Source organism: Trachurus japonicus, chromosome 12, assembly GCF_045865225.1.
Source record: "Trachurus japonicus isolate A0001 chromosome 12, Traja_1.0".
In the NCBI taxonomy this organism is placed as follows: domain Eukaryota; kingdom Metazoa; phylum Chordata; class Actinopteri; order Carangiformes; family Carangidae; genus Trachurus; species Trachurus japonicus.
In genome coordinates, this window is record NC_140918.1 from 2,585,350 (window position 1) to 2,607,062 (window position 21,713).

Below are 21,713 nucleotides of genomic sequence, written 5' to 3' on the forward strand. Positions count from 1 at the left end.
CACCACCACCACCAGCAGGCGAAAAAAAAATGTCGCCCGACCGAGCAGCAGCAGCAGCTCCAAAAAAAAAAAAAAAAAAAGATGTATTTAAACACTTTAAGAGGTTTAAGCACCAAATCCAGGCTGTGATCGACTAATCAGCTGCCAAATCCTCTCCTCTCCTCTCCTCTGGCTCTTCTCCCCCCTCTACTCCTCCTCCTCCTCCCCCTTCGTGTTAAAGCTAACTCGCTAACTCCGTTTTAGCCTCCTCGTTGGTTGGGTGATATCGATATTTGGGTTCGTCCAGCAGCAGCAAGCTACAGTTAGCCGTTAGCCGCGGGAGCTAGTTAGCTCGTTAGCTTCAGCCAGCCCCCCAACTGAAACCTGGCTACTAGTTAGCTTTAGCCCCCAACTGGAGGAAAATAAAAACTGCTAGTTAGCTTTAGCCCCCCAACTGAAGAAAAAAAAACTGCTAGTTAGCTCTAGCTTTAGCTTGGTAGGCTAACTAACGAATATCAACGTGCGGTGCGCGCGAGGGGGGTGTTGGTGGGGAATTTAACGATTAAACTAAAATAACACACCACGTCCATTATGTTTTTTAGTGTGTTTGGGTTATTTTGACGCTAACGGACCCACAATCACCGGCTGGCACCGACAAACAACTGGTTTTGCCTCGGTTTCAGACTTGATAAACTACCAACGGCTGCTGCAACTGCTACTGAGTCAGTCAACTGAACTGAACTGGCTTCTCTCTCTCTCGTTCTGTACGTAGCCTACGTGTGTCAAAAATAATGATAAAATCTCAGATAATAATCATAATAATGAAGAAAAAAAGAAGAAGAATAATCCATTGCTGCTGCTTTTGCTTTTGCTTGGGGTGAGTGAGTTAAGTTACCCCCGAGGGGACCGATAATAATAACGTTACCGACCGACCCTCCTCGCCTGCAGTAACCCAGCACAGAGCTACTGACTGCGGGCTGATGGTGGTGGAATGGAGGGGAGGAGGAGCGGGGAGATGGAGCTCAACTCAGCGGTAACTTTTCCTCCTCCTCTCCGCTGTAAGTTTAAAAGCTGAACCGGTGCTGGTGGTACCGATTACTGTTAAAAAAAAATAAAAATAAAAATCAACAGAGTCCGTGTTGATGCTGCTCTTCTCTTCCCCTCCGGAAGTGAGTAGCTATATATCGGGTAGGGGGGGAGCAGACTGTTGCTCCGGCAGTCAGCGGGTCCTGTCACCGCTGCTATCCGCTCTAGGGGAGCCCTTGTCCGGCTAACGCGTCCGTCTACGTCCGCTCCTCCTCCGTCCTTCCTCTTCTTTTCCCGATCAAGCTGCTCGGTTTCCAGCTCGGGTATGATGATGATGGCACATGTTTCGTTTCAGCATCGGGTCCACCACCACCGTCTGGTTGTTGTGTATGTGTGTGTCAGTCTCTTCTGTTTGTGTGTCCGTGTATGTGTGTGTTTTTTCGGTGTTTCTCCGTGCTCGCTGCTGCTTTGTGGTTCAACTTCCTCCCACTGCGGCGGGGAGAGGCTTGTAAAACACGGAGCGGGTCATTGTTTGGCCGGGGCTGGACCACGCCGCCGGGTGTCGACACACACACACTGACTGTACACACACAATATTCTGCCCTTTTTTGTGCGTGTGTGTCTCTTATTTAACGTGTTTACTAGGCTACAACAACATGGCGCATTGCAACAGAACTTTAGCCTTGAAACCTTGTTATTGCCCTGGTTTCATCATCATGAGGAAATGCACGTTTTTTTCCAAATTTGGAGCAATTATTTTGGACAGTTGTGGTAATTTAGGAGTGAAAGCTGCAGGATGCACATACATGCACACACACACTGACACAGTGAGGCCTGCAGGGTTCCTATGCAAGTATGGGATTTGATTTTATACATTTCCAGGTCTGGAAAAGTATGGAAAATATATATATATTTTTTTATCTTATCTTGTTTTGGTCTTATCTGAAGTTATTTGGGTTAACTATTTTGTATGTGCTATTGTACTTAGCTACAATCACCTGGAAATTATTTGGTTGCATAATGGCATACACATTCAGAATGAAAACAAGATGAATTGCATGCTTTTTTAAATATTATGCACATCTATTCACTTAAATATCACAAATTAGGGTCTGGAAAAAGTATGGCATTTGGATATTTCAAATGTGTAGGAACCCTGGGCCTGTCACTGTTTGTATTTCACATCTGCATCTGCACCAGTGGTGGTGTAGTAGTAGTAGTCTGTGTGATACTCAGGTATAGCTACTCTGTATACCCACTGAAAATGCATTAATATTTCAGTATACTCACTACAAATTTGGTCTACCAGCAGAACTGAAATCAGACCCAACTCTTTAAACCCAGGTTAAAAACATTTATGTTTTCATGTGAGCTCTTTTAAAGAACTTTAAATCCTAATCTTGGAATTGTTTTTAATATAAATCAATATTTCATGCTGCAAACTCATATTTTATGCTCTGTTTTAGTCTAATTTTTATTATTTCTATGTATATATGTTTTGTTTTTATGTAAAGCACATTGAGTTGCCACTTGATATGAAATGCGCTGAATAAATAAAGCTGCCTTGCCTTGCCTACAACAAAACTATCTATAATCCATGTGTTACAGGTGTGACCATAAAAGCAGCTATACCCACTGAAACAAATTAGACTACACCACTGATCTGCACGGTAACGCAGCAGCAGCAGCCGCCAATCATAATAAATAGGCTGTTTACTAATGGAGTTGTCTACTGTCTGTTTAGGATGCTGCTGCTGAGCTGAACCGAGCCGAGCCGGGTGAGCTGCTGCTGGGCTGAGCCGTCTCTGTGGACATGCAGTGCCGTTTCCTGGCCGCCACTGGTAATGCTCCAGTTCCCCATCATCATGACATGCATCATGCCCCCACTGCTGCAGAGGCCCGGGGTGGGGGTAGGGGTGGTGGTGGGGGTGGGTGGGGTCTGCAGGTTTTTAGCAGGGCAGCGTGTGGCAGTGGAAGGCAAACAGAGGGGCCCCCGGGTCAAATATTTGGCTCCTAAGAAAAGCAGAAGTTTCCATTTTATGGTCTGTTTGCATCAAAGTCTTTATATAACATCATCTCCTCCTCATGACACGAAGCCGTTAAAACCCCAAAATCTAATTATAGTGAGTCGTTTGCATCACAGAGACACAATAGGTGACAGTCACACAGACACACACCGTGAATGCAAAACATTTCCAAGTTAAAAAACTGCACAAACACCGGACGCACTTCTTCTTTTGACAAATGAAATAAGCTGCTGTTGTGAAGTTTATCATCAATCTTACAATTATTGCCTATTAAAAGATGAAACGAAGGGAAAACGTCCCAGTTCTCCCTCCGACCATGAACCTATCGATCTAAAACTCTGTTGATAAATATAAAAATCCAGTACGTTTCTGGATCTTTTGTCTCACTCAGAGACCAAGGAATCCCTCAAACAGCTGATTCATGTTATTATGTGTTGTATAATAACAACAATTGAGACGTCAGACGGCTCGGCTCAGAGCAGAGTCTGTACTTAAGTCTTTGGTTTGGGGCTGAAACGATGCATTTAAGTCTCCAACATTGATATTTTTCCATTGATACGCTGATTAATTCCTTGATTAATCAATTAATATAGTCGTGTAGTGGTGTAACACGTGCACAAACCCCCATGGCGATCAGTAGATGTTTGTTTTTAGCAGAGTATTACATTACAAAGTAAACATCCTCATTCTGCTTATGCTATTATTGGATTTATGAACATTGAAGCAGCAGTTTGACTCATTTTTTTACCACACAGAACCCAAAATGATAGAAACCAATCACACTGTGTTCACCTTATTTTGAAATATGATGCTTTTTCAGTTATTCTCAGTGTATAAAACCCAACTGTGTGTCTATCTGTGTGTGTGTTGGTGGGATGAGAGAAGCAGATACATGGTAAAAGTCGGTTAGGTTTAAGAAAGACATTTTATTCAGCACTGGGAATCAGCAAGGGTGAGTTGGTGAAGGGTCACATGGGAGAAGGGAGAGTGGGGAGTAGTAGGCTGTTACTGCTGAATACGGCGGATGGACTGGATCTGAGGGGTCTGGCAGTGGGAGCCAAACTCCCTGAAGTGTTTGTACTCCCCACAGTGACGATCACACTCCATGATATACTGGTATCCACGATAACCAGGGTACTGGTAGCACACGAATCTGTTGAGAAATCACACACACAGAGAGAGAGAGAGAAGGAGAGAGAAGAGGGGAAGAGGACATGAGATGTTGCAACATGCAGGCTGTTGTTGTGAAAGTCTGACCAGGATTATTTTAGCTCTGCTGAAGGGAAGCTAGAAAAGAAAAAAAAAAAAAAAGGAATAGGAATAGTCAAGTGGGAAATAATAATAATAGAAAAACATGGAGTAAGACTCACGCTCCAGACTGGACCCTGAGAGAGCCAACTTCATTGTTGCACCAGCCCATGGCCTGGAGGGAGGGATAGTCGTCACTGAGCTCGCCCTTACGGCCCAGGAAGTTCTCACGCTCGAAGATAGTCATACGACACTCTCTGTGGTTCTGCAGGGGGCGAAAAAAAGAAAGAAAAACACAGCAAACACAATGCATGTCAGTTGTTTTTCCAGTCGGTCAAGTCCAGAGAGGAGGATGGATGGAGGGAAAGAGGAGGAGGGAAAGAGGAGGAGGGAAAGGAACGAGGACTCACGGCACAGGCGATGGGTCTGAAGGAGGTCATCCTCTCAATGTGATAGGCGTTGCTGCCGCCGAAGGCATCACACTGGGGGTACTCGCCCCTCTCCAGCACGAACTGCTGCCCCTGGTAGGAGGCGTGCTCGTAACCCACCCAGCTGAGGGACAGTGAACACAACACCTGTTAGACATCCCATCATCCTACTGCACAGTGCACAACATGTTACTGTAAACTGCACTGCAAAAAAGAATATTTGTCTTATTTCCAGTCCAAACAAATCTCATTCTACTTAAAATAAGACTCAAGCAGATTGTTTTTAGACACTTTTTACTTCTTTCAAGCAGATTTTCACTTAAAATAATCTGATAGTGGGGCAAGTTTTTCTTTCTTATTGCTTCACTGGCAGATTTTTCTACTTATTTCGAGTGAAAATGTGTTTGAAACAAGTGAAAATTATCTAAAAACAAGTTAATTTTTAAGGTGATGAGTCTTATATTAAGTGGAAATAGTTTAGTTTTGACTAGAAATGAGACATTTTTGACAAGAAATAAGACAAATATTCTTGCAGTGTGCACTCAGTGTGTGTGTGTGTGTGTGTGTGTGTGTGTGTGTGTTGTTGACTCACGCTCCGCTCTCCACTCTCAGGGAGCGAACGGTCTCGAAGCCGAACTCCATCACGTTGCAGCACTCGGAGGTGAACTCATGGCGACGGCCCTGGAAGCACTCCTCGTCGAAGACAATGATCTGAACAAAATATACAACAAAATGGTGGTATGGTCAATAAGGACTCGACTATAATGCATGGACATGTTGTTGTTGTTGGGTTTTTTTATCTTTAGCTTAGCAGCAGGAAGAGTTAAAGTCTGATGGATGTGGTTTTAAGGCGGTTAATGAGTTGGAACAGGTTGAGAACCACTGGTCTCAGATCTGCTGCTCCCTCCCCAGAGGAGCTGGTGATGAATGGAGCTGCTTCCTGTCTGAGAGCAGCAGCCGGTGGCGTCTCAGTGTGTGTGTGTGTGTCTATGTGTGTGTGTGTGTGTGTGGAAGGGACCTCCAGCAGGGTGATGTATGAATCTGTTCCTCCATCTATTCTGCACACACACACACACTCACCTTCCAGTGGCCGGAGAACTTGGTGCAGTGGTGAGTCATTTTGTCTGGTAGAAGAGAAAGAGAGGAAAAACATAACACAGTTAGATAGATAGAAGCCAGCAGATGAGAGACACAAACACACACATGTGAAAAGTTTAAACCCACACCACACATCACAGTGTTGTTCTGGGTAAACAAAAGGAGATCCCGTCCAATGGTGTGTGTCCAAAAACGAGAGAGAGAAAGCTCCAGCAACAATGAGGCCTGGACGCTGCGCTGGAATGAGCCTGAACGCATCATTCCTCTACTGAAAGCATCTATTTACAAAGTTCAAAGTCATTTATTGTCCTTCCCACTTCATGTTAGGCATGATAGAACGAAACTTGTACACAGTTCCCAGATAAAAAACTAAACAAATATAAGAGCTGAGAAGAGGCGCAATCTAAAAACAGACATTTGTATAGACAGACACTTAAAAAAATGACAAATAGTCGGTGCAAGAGGCATAAAGTGTATAAAAAAGCAGCTAATGTGTATTATATTCTAATGTATTTATAGTTCCTACTCAAAAATGAAGAGCCAATCTCTATTTCTATCTGTTTATCTGTCTCTCTGCCCATTTCCTCCCCCATCATCGCTGCTGCTGCTGCTGCTGCTGCTGCTGCCCGGCTGGCTGCGCTGCTTTGGGGGGGTTGAGTGTGAGTCTGGTGCTGGCTGGGTTAGGGACAGGGGGACTCACCTTGGTTAGATGCCCTTGGGATGTCCTGCCGTGAGAGTGAGAGGAGCCACGCGCCCCCACCCTTTTAAAGCCTCCCCTGGCAAGGGGCCATGCTGAAAGCCCCGGCTCAGCAGCGAGGGAGGGGCTTGTCTTTGTCCCCCCCGACAAAAGCGTGGTTAATCTGTGGCCGGGGCAGAAGTGCAGACACCACATTATCATCATCATCACCACCACCACCACCACCGTGCAGCGGCAGCGAGGGGCAGTGGACGTCCTGGACTCACTGGAATATAAGAGACCAGCTGAGGAGACACTGGGGGGGGGGGGTCCAAGACACAGCCAGAAAGTAACTTGAATGTACAGAGCGACAGTGAACTCATCATCGTCTTTACCTGAATGAATAGTCCATGTTTTTGATGTATTATTATAATAAAGAATGTGTCATGAGACAAAACCATCACATTATACATGAACGTCAAATAAAAAAAAAAAATTCTAAACACATTTACAAAGTAAGAATCTAGATAATTAATATAAAACTATAATAAAACAACACAAATATTCACTCATTATTGAACACACTGTTGAGTAACATCAGGAAACATCTCTGTTTGCACAAAAACATGTTTTGGATGGACACTGGCTCAGACTTTCAAAATAAAATCTAACACTTATCATTATTATTTTTACTGCCACATGTTTAAATTGTTGTATGAATATAAAAAAACTAATATAAGAGACCAGCTGAGGAGACACTGGGGGGTCAAAGACACCGGGACCAAGAAGCAGCCAGAAAGTGACTTGAATGTACAGAGCGACAGTGAACTCATCATCGTCTTTAACAAAACCATCACATTATACATGAACATACTAAACGTCAAATAAAAAAAAACTTTTCCAAACACATTTACAAAGTAAGAATCTAGATAATTAATATAAAACAACACAAATATTCACTCATTATTGAGTAACATCAGGAAAGATCTTTGTTTGCACAAAAACATGTTTTGGATGGACACTGACTAGGACTTTCAAAATAAAATCTAACACTTAGCCTATTCATTATTATTTTCATTACTGCCACATGTTTAAATTGTTGTATGAATACAAAAAAAACTAATATAAGAGACCAGCTGAGGAGACACTGGGGGGTCAAAGACACCGGGACCAAGACGCAGCCAGAAAGTGACTTGAATGTACAGAGCGACAGTGAACTCATCATCGTCTTTAACAAAACCATCACATTATACATGAACATATAAAATGTCAAATAAAAAAAACTTTTCTAAGTAAGAATCTAGATAATTAATATGAAACTATAATAAAGCAACACAAATATTCACTCATTATTGAACACTGTTGAGTAACATCAGGAAAGGTCTTTGTTTGCACAAAAACAAGTTTTGGATGGACAGACACTGAGTCAGACTTTCAAAATAAAATCTAACACTTATTCATTCACTGCAAAAAATCAAAATCTTACCAAGAATATTTGTCTTATTTCTCGTCAAAATGTAATTTCTAGTCATTAAAAAGTAGCTTGTTTTTAGACACTTTTTACTTCTTTCAAGCATTTTTTCACTTGAAATAAGTAGAAAAATCTGATAGTGGAGCAAGTTTTTCTTTCTTATTACAAGCACAAAAAACTTCCTTTCACTGGCAGATTTTTCTACTTATTTAAAGTGAAAATTAGTTTGAAACAAGTGAAAATGATCTAAAAACAAGTTAATTTTGAAGTAATTTTAATCGAGATTAGTTTTGACTAGAAATGAGACAAATATTCTTGGAAAGATTTTGAGTTTTTGCAGTGTTATTATTTTCATTACTGCCACATGTTTAAATTGTTGTATGAATACAAAAACCAATATGTTTAAAAAAAAAAAATCAAACCCTTATCTATGAAACCCATACAAATATATGTGTGTTAATTTATGTATGCTTATATTGTATGTCCATCCCATAGACTGTCAATATGTATTGATATTATATATCTGTTGAGTGGGAAGAGTCAATTAGGGACTAATGAGGAAAAAAACAAAACACAAACACAATTTTCACATTGTTTTAGTGAAATCTACAGTCAGAACATGTGAGTCCATATGAAGTCCATCATGTAGATATTATGTAATATTTAATAGCCTACACATTTCACTGCGTAGACATCCAGAGAATGTAAATATGTGATAATAAAATATTCAATTATAATTAACATATAGGATAATATCTGTTCCATGAGCAGCTAAACCTAACCCTAAGATCTCTAATGATTTACTGTCTTGTTAGTGAACTTTGTTATTGTCAATCACACTATGTAACTGTCAATTACACAGGGGATCGAAATTACGTTTCCCCAAACTCCAAATGTGCAAATTAACATTCAACATACATTTACCACACACACATATAACATAAAAGTGGACACAGACATCAACGATACACTGCAAAAACTCAAAATCTTTCCAAGAATATTTGTCTTATTTCTTGTCAAAATGTCTCATTTCTAGTCAAAACTAATCTCTTTCCACTTAAAATGAGACTCATCACCTAAAAATGAACTTGTTTTTAGATCATTTTCACTTGTTTCAAACTAATTTTCAATTGAAATAAGTAGAAAAATCTGCCAGTTAAAGCAAGTTTTTTGTGCTTGTAATAAGAAAGAAAAACTTGCTCCACTATCAGATTTTTCTGCTTATTTCAAGTGGAAAATCTGCTTGAAAAACGTAAAAAAAAAGTGTCTAAAAACAAGCTACTTTTTAAATGTGATGAGTCTTATTTTGAGTATAATGAGATTTATTTTGACTAGAAATGACATTTTGACGAGAAATAAGACAATTTGAATTTTTGCAGTGTAGTAAAATAAGCACAGATACAGACAGACAATGGCCTGTGATATTGTGGGGTGATAATAGAAGCATATAATAGAATAGAAGTATATATATGTTATGTATGTCTTGTCTCACCTGCTCAGGTGTGTGTGTGTGTGTGTGTGTGTGTGTCAGTGGAGAAGCGATTCTCTGTGCAGATAGTGAACGTTTATGAAACACGATGTGTAAGCGTACGAGCAGGAATATAAACAGCAGAGAGGAAGTTATTCATGGAGACATGTTGGTGTAGAAGTACTTCCCCTGGCGCTCGCTGTACTACATTAATACTGCGTCTGATGACTGTGTGATAAGAAACACTAGCCCAACGCTTCACACACACACAGCTTCACAAGTAGCTACGAATCCTCAGAGACCGAGTCTGTTTCTGCTCTCGCTCTGAATGTGAGGAAATGTTGTTTTTTTTTCTCTTTTTTAGTGGAATATCTGGTTGGATTATTACACAATCATGTCAGCACTTCACATGTTTTATTATTATGAACGTCTTCTCTTATTGCATCCAGTTTTCAAAATGAAAGTCATGTGTAATTGTCCTCATCACACATTATAAAAGATGAAAGCAGCAGGGTTTAAACAGGGGGGCTGTAGAGTATAACACAGCATCTTCAGCCCGTGTGTGTGTGTGTGAGAGAGAGAGAGAGTGTGTGTGAGTGTGTGTGTGTGTGACTGCTTACATAATCAGCCACTTGTAAACAGCAGAGCAGAGGCACTGGGCAGGCAGCAGCAGGACTTTCTAAATAACAGAATAACAGCTCCATTTCCTGTGAGTCCACAGGAATTTAGACAGAGAATCTGTGTTTCAGAGATAACACACACCACTTCAAACACTCACGTAGCCTACCACAACACACACATTTCATCTGTGTTCATCGCTGTTTAAATGGTCACTTCTTTAAAAAAAATAAACCATAAAGTCCACTTTCATAAGACTGAACTGTTTGTTCTCTCTCCTGGGTGGATAATTGGTCTGTATAGCTGTCACCACACAGAATAATCAGGCTTCACCCATTGATATCAGAGGTTTGTAAAGGTCGCGGGGTCGGGGAAAATCAATACTATGTTTCCTTGTTGTCAGATGAGAGAAGACGGCCTGTCTCACAGATCTGGGGTTTTAAGGACGTAGCAGGAAGACGACGAGCTGTGATGATTAAACAGCAGCAGCAGCAGCGTTAAAGAGATCGTTTTTAACAACTGTCTGAGAGGCCGTAATGACTCCTGATGTATAGACGCAGCTGCTGATGAGCGGCTGGATTGATCAGCAATGTCACAGATCAATAGGTTTCTTCCATCTGAGAGATGTAAATGTGACCTGCAGGTTTTGTGTCAGTGGAAGCAGACGAAAGGTCAACAGGTCAATAATATGTTTCAGATCGATATTAGACGCCTCCGTCCTGAACGTGCACAGTAAGAAAACAAGTTAAATTGAGATATTTCATTTTTTTTAATATATCAAAATAACACTTAGATCCAGGGCCGGAGAAAGGTGATGATCATTCTAGGGGCCTGGCAGCGCCCAGTGGGGCCCATAAAAAACCCCAGTAGTCTAATCTTTGTATGACTGATTTATTCTGCGTAAGACTCTGACTAATACTCATAGTACACTGTAAAAACTCAACATCTTTCCAAGAATATTTGTCTTATTTCTTGTCCAAATGTCTCATTTCTAGTCAAAACTAATCTCTTTCCACTTAAAATAAGACTCATTACCTAAAAATTAACTTGTTTTTAGATCATTTTCACTTAAATTCACAATAAATAGAAAAATCTGCCAGTGAAAGTAAGTTTTTTGTGCTTGTAATAAGGAAGAAAAAATTGCTCCACTATCAGATTTTTTTATCTTATTCCAAGTGAAAATCAGCTTGAAAGAAGTAAAAAAGTGTCTAAAAACAAGCTACTTTTAATATGATGTGTCTTATTTTAAGTAGAATGAGATTTGTTTTGACTAGAAATGACATTTTGACTAGAAATAAGATAAATATTCTTGCTAAGATACTTGAGTTTTTGCAGTGTAATGCTGCACTAGCATCAAAACAAAGAAGGCTAAATAAAAAACGATAATACATACGTAGTCTAAGAAATAAAAAAGGAGAAGTTAGGGGGAGGGGCCCACTTTAGTATTCTTTAAGGGGGCCCAGAATTCCTAGCAACGGCCCTGCTTAGATCTAAAGTAACATCAAGATCATATTCTGCTTTTCTTAACATCAATAAATCCCACTCTATCGCTCCGAGCCATCAGGGTTTGTTGTTTTTGTCCAAAAACCATTTAAAACAAATGAGCCTTCATTACCACAAATGCTCAAAACGCTCCCCAGAGCAGCAAATATGGATTCATCCACTGAAAATAGTCCCCAAGAAACTAAACAAACACACTGTTTCTGCTTGTTTAAAAAACAAAAAAAGGAGCTATTTCTGTGATTATCTCACTCTTTATTTAATAATCTGACGTATAAAGCCTGTATTTCTGGTTTTAATTTGTGTTTATTCCAGATTTTTTTGCCGATATCTGGAGGTTTGATGTCCAGCCCAACAGCGCCGGCACAGATTAGGCTACGCTGCAGCCGGATCAGTTCTCACCTAATCTGCACATATCAAACACAGTTTAATCCAGATCCCATGGTGGAAATAACCACATCTGGGGTGATATAATCCAGACATAATCCAGATGTAATCCCAGAATTATCACCACCATCATCATCAACATTGGGGAGGGGGAAAGGGACGGGGAGGAGGGATTCTCATACACATCGGTGCTGTCGATGAAAAACTCAAACAGTTAATATAATATGAAAAATTAATAAGGCTAACATAATGTCTATAACATATAATCTTATTTTACATCAATATTAGCCTACTCTATAAATTACATTGCATTTCATTAATACAGGAGATCTATCTGTGACTTTAGTGGGAGTTGTGTTATGTTATGATTCCTGTCATCACAGTGAGGTTAGCAGGTCTGTAGCCACTCAATGTTTGTTAGCTAACAAGCTAGTTAGCTAGCTCGTTAGCTCGTCTAGAGACTTTACTAAGTTTTTATTTTCAAAAAGATCATGTATTGCCCAAAATGTTGAACTATCAAGTAAACAGACTTATATTTACAGGATCCTGATGTTGATGGGTTTATTTAAAGCTGCTTTTACTAATTAGCAAACTGAAATCCAAAATGGCGGATCATGCTAATGTAGCTTATTAGCTGCGCTAGTTACGAGCATAGACGAGCCAGGAATTGATGATAAAAATCAATCAAGTGTATGAAATAATTGTCTTGTCGAGAACCAATTCAATTCCATTTCAATAGTTTATTGTCATTGTTTAAAACAACGAGATAATGTTGGAGCATTCACAAGCTAACTCGTTAGCTTGTCGAGGGACTTTGCTCCCTTTTTACTAAGTTTTTATTTTATTTTATTTTATTTTTTAAATGGTGATTTTACCAGAATGTTAAACTATTAAGTTAACAGATTGATATTTTAATGATCCTGGGGTTAATTAAAGCTGCATATAGCCTAGTGCTGTTGATGATTAGCAAACTGAAATCCAATGCTAATATAGCCTAGCTTAGGAATAGGCAGGAATTGATGATAAAAATGTGACTTTTAATAGAGTGTTTTCTTTTGTCAAGAACCAAGCAAGCAAATAATTATAAATTAGATTAATAAAACTATTAAAAAAAAAAATCTAATATAGCTAATAGCTTAGCATCCCGGAGCAACTAAAACTCAAATAAATAGTTTTATTGAAGTGATGAATAAATGACTTGCTCCATACAGCAGCAGTGCCACCTTGTGTCATTTATAGAGTGATATTGATTAGCAACTATAACTCCAATGAATCATTGTTGTTTATCTTTTAAATGACTAAATAAAACAAACTTTTAAATATTATTGATGTAAAGATGTGTGACATTTTCTTTGATGTGAGTGACTGACAGTTCAGATGAAGGAATATTTTTATTTTATTTTATTTTTTGGGCCCAAAGCTGTTAAAATGAGTTGTATATTTGTGTGTGTAGGTGACAGAGAGAGGATTACCTCTTTGTGCCCTCTGGACCTCTGCATTCCTGCTCTCTACATGGAACTATAGCCCGCAGCCGCTGCAGCCCAACACATGGCAGAAAATGCCTTGGTCAGTGGTTTCCTTTGACAGTAAAACGCTTACAGGCAGCCCAGTGGGGCCGGCGGCGTTTCTGGGCTATGCGATGACCCGGTGGCTTTGGCGCGGGCCAACAGTGATGACGAGAGGCTTTCTATTGTGCTGTGAGCCTCTACGTTTGGCCTTTGCCAGAGTATAAAAGCCTGGGTCGAGTGTTGAAGAGACCAGCACGAGCCAGCCTCCCTCACACGGCACTGCAAGCTATACTAACGCAGGTAAGGACACACAGACACTGACACCACCACACATCATCCATCCATCCATCCAGAGCACAGGGCCCCATCCCTGCCCTACACACCCAGGAAAACCACCCTCAGCCTGGGGAAAGACCCAAGCAGACATCCAGGGCCCCAATGAGCCTCCCACATTAAACAGCAGACCACCAAATCCCAAAAAACACACAATACCTGTCTGTCTAATGCCTTCAGGCCTCTGACAACGTTCACACCGAACCTCCACGTCTCCTTCCCTCTTTCCTCCTCTCCTCTGGGATTCTGTCACTTCCATTTACACCTCTATTTCTGTTCACCCCCTTGTCTTGTCTTCCTCTCCATCTCTCCATCTCTCACCCAGACTCTCCTGAAGCCCCTCACCATGTCTCAGACTGCCAAGTCCGCCTCCAGCCAGGGCACCGATGCCAAGGACAAGGGAGCCCCCGCTCCCGCCGCCTCCAGCAAGGCCACCAAGACCGGAGAGCCCGGCATGGGATCCTACAGAGTGAGTCACACTGTGTGCAGCGTTCGTTACACACTGTTTTTATTTAAAGGGTCAGTCCAGTTCAGCCAAATTACAATGAAAACAGATAATTTGAGATATTCAGTGGGGTTTAGTGGTGTTTGGATATTACAGAACGGACCAAGTATGGCTGATTTCTGCAGAACAAAACCCCACAGTCCCTTTAAATGTGTGTTTTTTACATATGTATTGCCAATTAGATTAAATTTAGTTTGAGTGAAATGAGTGCAAACAGTGTAAATACAGCAACAGTACCACACTGTGTCATTTCCAGAGTGGTCTATAGTGTTGTGCTCTCTATTTCGGGTGCATTAGTTGACTGTGATGGATTTAACATTGATCTACAGTACTTTATGTTTGGAAAGAATTGAGTCATTTAAATGTGTGTTGTTGTTTTTTTACATTTTATTAAATGTATTGCTAATTAGATGTAATTTAGTTGGAGTGAAATGAGTGCAAACAGTGCTGTTCAGGTGTAAATACAGCAACAGTAGCCTACCACACTGTGTCATTTCTAGAGTGGTATATACAGTATAGTATTGTGCTCTTTATTTTGGGTGCATCAGTTGACTGTGATGGATCTCACATTAATCTACTTTATGTTTGGAAAAGAATTGAGTCATTCATATTCAAACTAAATATTTATACAGTGTGTGTGTGCATGTAACAGATGCTGCTGCTCAAACACAGACAGTTGTGTGTCTGGTTTTATAGCTGCATGCTGCTCTGACTGTTGTGATGAGCTGTAACTGCTGCTGTTGCTGCTGTTGTTGCTGTAGTAACGCGTTCTCCTCCGTCTCCTCCGTGCAGATCATGATGTTCGACCAGGAGAACTTCCAGGGCAGGATGATCGAGGTCCAGAATGAGTGTATGAACGTGTGTGACCGTGGCATGGATAGAGTGCGTAGTATCATTGTGGAGTGCGGCCCGTAAGTGGACACATTACAAACCATGATTCACTTGTTGTGTTTCTCTCTGTTACCTCTCCTCTAATTCTTCTCTCCCCTCCTCTTCTCCCCCCCTGTGCCCCCCCTGTGCCCGGCGGCCCCCCCTCTCCAGCTTTGTCGCCTTTGAGCAGACTAACTTCCGTGGGGAGATGTTCATCCTGGAGAAGGGAGAGTATCCTCGCTGGGATACCTGGAGCAACTCCTACCGCAGCGACTGCCTCATGTCCCTCAGGCCCGTCCGCATGGTACACTGTCATCATAATAATATGAGTGATTATTACAACTAGGGAATATTTATAACATTATGGATAAAATTGCAGGTTATTTAGAGCTAAATATGAACAACAACAGAGCCTAAAGACTTGCTGTGAGAAATTTTCGGCACATTAACAAGCTTCACATTTAAGAACTTCATTATATTCTTGGCAGTTCTGCCTGAAAAACAACTCAAAAAGATGAATTAGTTATCAACATAGTTCCTGATTACTTTTCTGATCAAATATCCTTCAGCTCTGGAGTCAACTTTACTTTACTTTACTTTACTTTACTTTTAGATGTTTGCTAGTGATTAGGATTCAGCAGCTCATCCAGTTGTTGTTGAGATGTTTCAGTCTGGATCTAAATCAGACCAGACAGAGCTACGGCACGATTACAGAAATAACACACCAAAATAGGAATATAACAAATCATTAACTAATGCAATTAACTAATTAAGTTAGTAGTGTGACACAAAGACTAACTCTTGTTGCCTGCTTTGCCCCTTGCAGGACAGCATGGAGCACAAGATCTGCCTGTACGAGCTCTCCGACTTCAAGGGCAACAAGATGGAGATCCAGGAGGATGATGTGCCCACCCTGTGGGCGCACGGCTTCTGCGACAGAGTGGGCAGCGTGAGGGTGCCAGGAGGAGCGTGAGTACACACACACACCGACACACACAACGACACACACACACCGACAACACACTCCATTAGCTGCAGCTGCTCACAGCTCCAGGATGAATGGATTCAGTGGAGGGTGAAGACTCGTTGTCGTCGTCGTAGGTGTGTGTGTTTATGAGCGGCTTGTCACACAGCCTGCGAGAAAAAAAACCAAAAAAAAAACCTGCCTGCTCATTTTCCCACATGTAGCTTGGCTAACTGAAGTGAAGAGGAGACTCTGCTCTGTCTGTACTGCAAATATTGTCTCAGACACGGCTGCAGAGGAGGCTCGGGGGCCGGTGGAGCTCCACGACAATGTAGTTGTTCATGTAGAAGTAGTATGACATGTCATCACGAGGCTCAACGCTCAACGCTCATCGCTGACTTGAATGCTGTTTGTTTTGTTTCCTGACAAACGTGTATTTTTTAGTCTGGAGTTTTTCTCTTCGTATCTTCATAACTGGGAAAACGAACCTTTAGAGCAAGGGTGTCAAACATGCGGCCCGTGGGCCAGAACCGGCCCTGCAGAGGGTCCAATCTGGCCCTCAGGATGAATTTGTCAAGTGTGAAAATTTGAAATTGCACATATTTTTATCAAGAAATTTCAGGTGGTTCATAATATGTTTTGTAAAAGGATAGTTCAGTAACTGTAAACATATACTAAAACAGAGGAAAATTTCAATTTTTAAAATATATTTAAAGGTTATTATGCTATTATTTTACAGGTCCGGCCCACTTGAGATTAAATTGTGCTGTTTGTGGCCCCTGAACTAAATTGAGTTTGACATCCCTGCTTTAGAGCATCCATTGAGGTCTTCAAATGACAGCTGTGGCTTTGGGTCTTCCTGTAGAGCTCATATATACTGTCCTCAGTTATCACTAGATGTTGTTGAAGCTCTTTGACCTCCATTTGCAATTGATAACCTCCTAAAATACCAATAGCACCTTATCAATTAGCACTAGAAAGCTCCTGAAAGATCTCTTGAACCTCACTGATCATTATCCAGGTCATAATATATCAATAATACACAGCATTAACCCTTCCTCCTCTCCTCTCCTCTCCTCTCCGTGTGTCCCTCAGCTGGGTGGGTTACCAGTACCCCGGATACAGAGGCTACCAGTACCTGTTCGAGTGCGGTGACTACAGACACTACAACGACTTCTGCGCCTTCCAGCCCCAGATCCAGTCCATGCGTCGTATCAGGGACATGCAGTTCCACCAGAGAGGATGCTTCACCTTCACCTCCGCCAGCAAGTGAACGCCACCTGCAGGCCGGGTGCTGCCGTAGCCGTGCAGCCCTCGCAGCTTTTTACTTCTCCAAATGAGCCCCATCTCTCCACTCCTTTCCTAAAAAATCTCCACCATCGTCGCTCCATCCCGAAGGAAAAGACAGATTGAGAGCAAACAACAACACCGGACAACCTTAACTGACTTTTTATGGTGCTAAACAATAAACATGTTGTGAAAAACCTGAAACCTCACCTGGCTGGATTACCTTTATTCACTGCACAGAAAGAAAAAAAGGTGTTTTATTGTGAACTACTTGACTTTTTGTTTATTTTTTATCTCCAAAGTCAGAAATATCACTTGAATTCACAAGCCTAACTTTTAAATATCTCTTCTTAAACCTAAAATTAACCATAGTTACTATATTTTGTGTATATTTAAGTCCATATGAGATACAGTCTCTTATGGGATACAGCCTATATTTACACAAAACCCACAAAAATCTGTAAATGACCTATAGAACTTACTCAAAAACAAATTAAAGCCCTGAAACAACTAATTCAAACAAACAGTGGCAAAATGATAAAACAAAAAAATAGTGAAGTGCAAGTAAAACGTATAAAATGTGTACTTTATTATGCATTAATTAATAAATAAAGAGTACATACCTGACATAGCAAAGTTCACATCATGTAGGGTCACGTGCTGCCTTCGCGGGTCCTTGAAATCTCCTTCACTCATGATCTACGGTTGTATAATAAATTAATAACTGTGCTTTTGTATGTAGATAGAACGAAAATGTTACAGCAAAACATCATAAAATACACTACAAAGAGGTGGCGAGTGTCTAAATTTAATAATTTGGATTTATTAATACTAAATATTTGATATTATTTGAGTATCGAGTTGAACGTTTTTGAATTCCGACAGCCCGTGAAGGCAGCAGCCTGCTTCATAACAGCTAAGGTAAAGCTAGCACTAGCAGCCGGTGGAGGGTCTCACATCAAACCGAGAGGAAGGAACCATGGCGGCGCTTTTTAAAGCAAGAAGAGGTGAGTCCCTGCGGGGGAAGACGAGAACAACTGTATAAGATTAGAAAAAGAAACGCTGCTTCACCGTGGAGCCCCATGCTAACCTCAAAGTAGCTCGATAACGTCCATTGAAAACACAGCAGAGCAGCGGTTAGCTTAGCCTGCTAGCCGGGTAGAATATGAGGAAACAAACTTATTCCGTTGTTATATTCATCATTTTTTTCCACTGACGACTTCACTGGACTGTAAAAACTTAATAAGAACCAACTTCTGTTATGTGAAGTTACAAACGCGGTGATATATAGCCTACGTCTATATAAAATAGCAAACAAGTTTCTGACAGTTAGCTCCCAGGCTAAGTCGCTAATTAGCATCGTTAGCCGGGGAAGCTGACAACTTTTAACTGTTACCGACTGATTTCCGGTTGAGGACAGTCACGGTAACAGGTTGTTTGATAGTTTCACCCGCATTTAAAACCTGTTATGGTGTTTTAAAACCTTCTCACTGAGGGAGAAGGTGACTGATGGAGTCCATGACCTTTCACCTACATAACACGAGTGAACTGGTGCTGCATTCAATGACCCAGGAGAGGAGAGGTAGTGCAAAATAACATGGCAACTGAAATAAAGAAGTACCGTATTTAACATTTAGACAGTGTTATGCAAAAGTGTTTGTTCACCCCTGGTTTAAACTTTAATCTCTGTTGATGTAAACAGTTCAGAAAGTGGAAGATGAAATGATCTCTAAAAGGCATAAAGTTACAGATGACACATTCCCATTCCTTTTCCATTTACACATATATTTTACATTTTCAAAACGACAGAAATAAGAGGAAAAGGTCCCTCAGCAAAGGTTTGGGCCCCCTGCATAGTTATTTTCCAAAGGGGGGGCTACTAGCTACTATCACAGTGTGTAAATAGTAAATCTCTTGTCTGATACCTTGGTCAAAGTTCTCTGAGAGCTCAAGTTTCCCATTCTTTTGCTGCTGCTGCTTTGTTTCCCTTTTTCACTCTGAAACTGTAGAAAACTAAAATAATACACTGATAAAAGAGTGTTTCATGTTTAACTAAATATCGCAATATCTTTTTTGACGATTTTTAAATTGATTTTTTTTTTCAAAAATCGATTTTTTTTTTTGTTGTTGAATTTTTTTTAAATATTGTGCAATGTGCATTTGTTAGGCTTTTTTACATACAGAGAGTCCAGGTTTTGAAAAGGGTTTAAGTTCACTTTATAATGGAGTATGTTATAGGCTCCTACAGTATTTGTGTGCAGATAAATGTTAAAAAAATCGTAGAAGAATCGAATTGGGAGAAAAGCATATCGTCCCAGCCCTATTAGGTAAATGGACCAGTATCTGAGCATTTACCTTTACCGACACGGTTCATACATAATCTTTTTTTGGAAAGTGACGGTATTTAGGAATCTTTGCGATCGATATCATGTTTAACTTTATGTCTTTTGGAGATCATTTCATCTTCCACTTGATGAAGTGTTCACATTAATTTTAAACCAGTGGGGGACAAACGTTTGCCTGATGCCACTGTACGTAAAGTAAAAACTACTAGAAACAAACCTAGATAAAGTGTTTGTGATGTGCTGTGTAGTTGGTGCTCAGTTCAGTTGTAAAAGTGCAGGAAACAGAGGAGAGAGAGAGAGAGTGAATCCCACTACACATAGGAGAAGAAAACGTCCTGCACTCAGTCATCATGTCAGTGAAGGGAGGCTGGACTCTGCAGCGGGACAATGATCCAAAACAGACCTCAAAATCTAAAATAAGAATAGAAAGACTCTTAGCTGCTCCAAAAAAAAAAAAAAAAACTAAAACTATCTGCAAACTGTGTGAGCTGCCAGGAGGCCGCACGCTGCAATTACAGGTTTCTATTTCTTAGCTTCATAAAAACTAAAGAAAGATTATGGAGGATGACTATGTTGGGTTGTATTTATTTAGCCTACATCTTTATACGGGCAAACTATGTAAGTAGAGACCAAACTTTTGCATCAATTTGAGTTTGATTTAAGATTAAAAAAAAGTGAATATTTGTTTATTTTCCCTGCAGAATATTTTAGATATTTGACTTTTAGTGGCGTATAAGCATCATATAACGAGCACAACAACAGTGCACAGACTTGTCAGAGTGATGGGAGTCTATCGTTTATCTCTCAGTTTCTTTCTGTGTAGTCATGTGAGGATGCTGTTAAAAGGATAGTTCACCCAAAATTGAAATTTCAGGGGGTCTCGGCATAGCAGTGCATACTGTCCATATAACGGTTGCAAATGGATACCAACTGTCTTCGTAACAAAAAGACACACCAAAAAACATCCAAATACCTCCATGCTGCTCGTATGTAATGTCCGTCTTGTATTGAAGCCCCAACATGAGAAATTGTCCCGAAAATAATTAAATAAGTCTATAGGTGCGTTTCCATCAGCTGTTTAGATGCGCATCGAGATGTATCGCATCGGAAAATGATGATGGAAACGCCGTGATTCGCATTAAAATCCCCTGATTCGCACAAAATGAAATACGCTGCTATGGCCGGGTTTTGGTTGATTCGAATGGGATGGAAACAGCTGTATGCGAATCAAGTGTGACGTAGCGCACTTTCACCCCGTCTGCTCCCGTGTTTGCAGTTCACTCACAAGACAACATCAGGGTTTCCGCTGTCACACAACAATTAATTAATTGTGGCGCATCGCCACGGCAAAATAAAAGCCCCCACACACCTTCATATGTGATGACTGCACAGTTCTTCATAGTTCCTCCTCAGTAAAAACCAAACTTATCAACCAGCGAATCCAGCGTTTATCATTAATAAAGTCTGGGGCGGCGCAACTCTCTCTCTCTCTCTCACACACACACACACACACGGGTCGCGTTATGACGGTAATAAACATATGCGCTAAATCGCGCTAATGTGTTCAAATCAGACCGTCCGTCCGTCCGTCCGGCCGGGAGGGGGGGGGGTGCAAAGTCCGTAGATGGAAACACACATGATTCGAATTTCTTTGAATGCGCATTTCCCAGTAATTCGAATCACTTTGGTTGGAAACATGGCTACTGTTTCAAGCTTGTTTTGTAGCGGAAGCTTCTCTTCCTGGTTCGTCAAATTTGGACGAACCAGGGTCTGTCTTCTTCCCAGTTTGTCCAAATATGACGAACCGGGAAGAGGAGCTTTGAGAAGCTTCTGCTACAAACAAGCTTGAAATATAGACTTATTTAATTTTTTTCGGGACAATTTCGCATTTCGGGGCTTCAATACAAGACGGACATTACATACGAGCAGCATGGGGGTATTTGGATGTTTTTTGGTGTGTCTTTTTGTTACAGAC

At 40.8% G+C, this 21,713-nt stretch overlaps 3 protein-coding genes across 3 annotated transcripts in view; 2 read left to right on the forward strand and 1 right to left on the reverse strand.

Moving 5' to 3' along the window:
• Positions 1-3,930: 3,930 nt before the first annotated feature.
• On the reverse strand, positions 3,931-6,666 carry cryba4 (crystallin, beta A4). Its single transcript, XM_085792585.1, has 6 exons — positions 6,507-6,666; positions 5,789-5,832; positions 5,301-5,419; positions 4,691-4,832; positions 4,403-4,545; positions 3,931-4,185 (listed from the first exon to the last, which is right to left on the reverse strand). Exons 2-6 carry the CDS (start codon positions 5,825-5,827, stop codon positions 4,038-4,040), a joined length of 591 nt encoding a protein of 196 aa, XP_085648711.1. The 5' UTR covers positions 5,828-5,832; positions 6,507-6,666; the 3' UTR covers positions 3,931-4,037.
• A 6,929-nt stretch (positions 6,667-13,595) lies between these two features.
• Positions 13,596-17,597, forward strand: crybb1 (crystallin, beta B1). Its single transcript, XM_085792584.1, has 6 exons — positions 13,596-13,734; positions 14,093-14,236; positions 15,065-15,183; positions 15,314-15,446; positions 15,969-16,111; positions 17,202-17,597. Exons 2-6 carry the CDS (start codon positions 14,114-14,116, stop codon positions 17,377-17,379), a joined length of 696 nt encoding a protein of 231 aa, XP_085648710.1. The 5' UTR covers positions 13,596-13,734; positions 14,093-14,113; the 3' UTR covers positions 17,380-17,597.
• A 665-nt stretch (positions 17,598-18,262) lies between these two features.
• Positions 18,263-21,713, forward strand: part of acads (acyl-CoA dehydrogenase short chain) — a 21,055-nt gene continuing 17,604 nt past the window's right edge. The window contains exon 1 of the mRNA XM_085792589.1: positions 18,263-18,400. Within this exon, the coding sequence (XP_085648715.1) occupies positions 18,373-18,400 (28 nt within the window). The 5' untranslated portion in view covers positions 18,263-18,372. The remainder of the gene's footprint in view (positions 18,401-21,713) is intronic.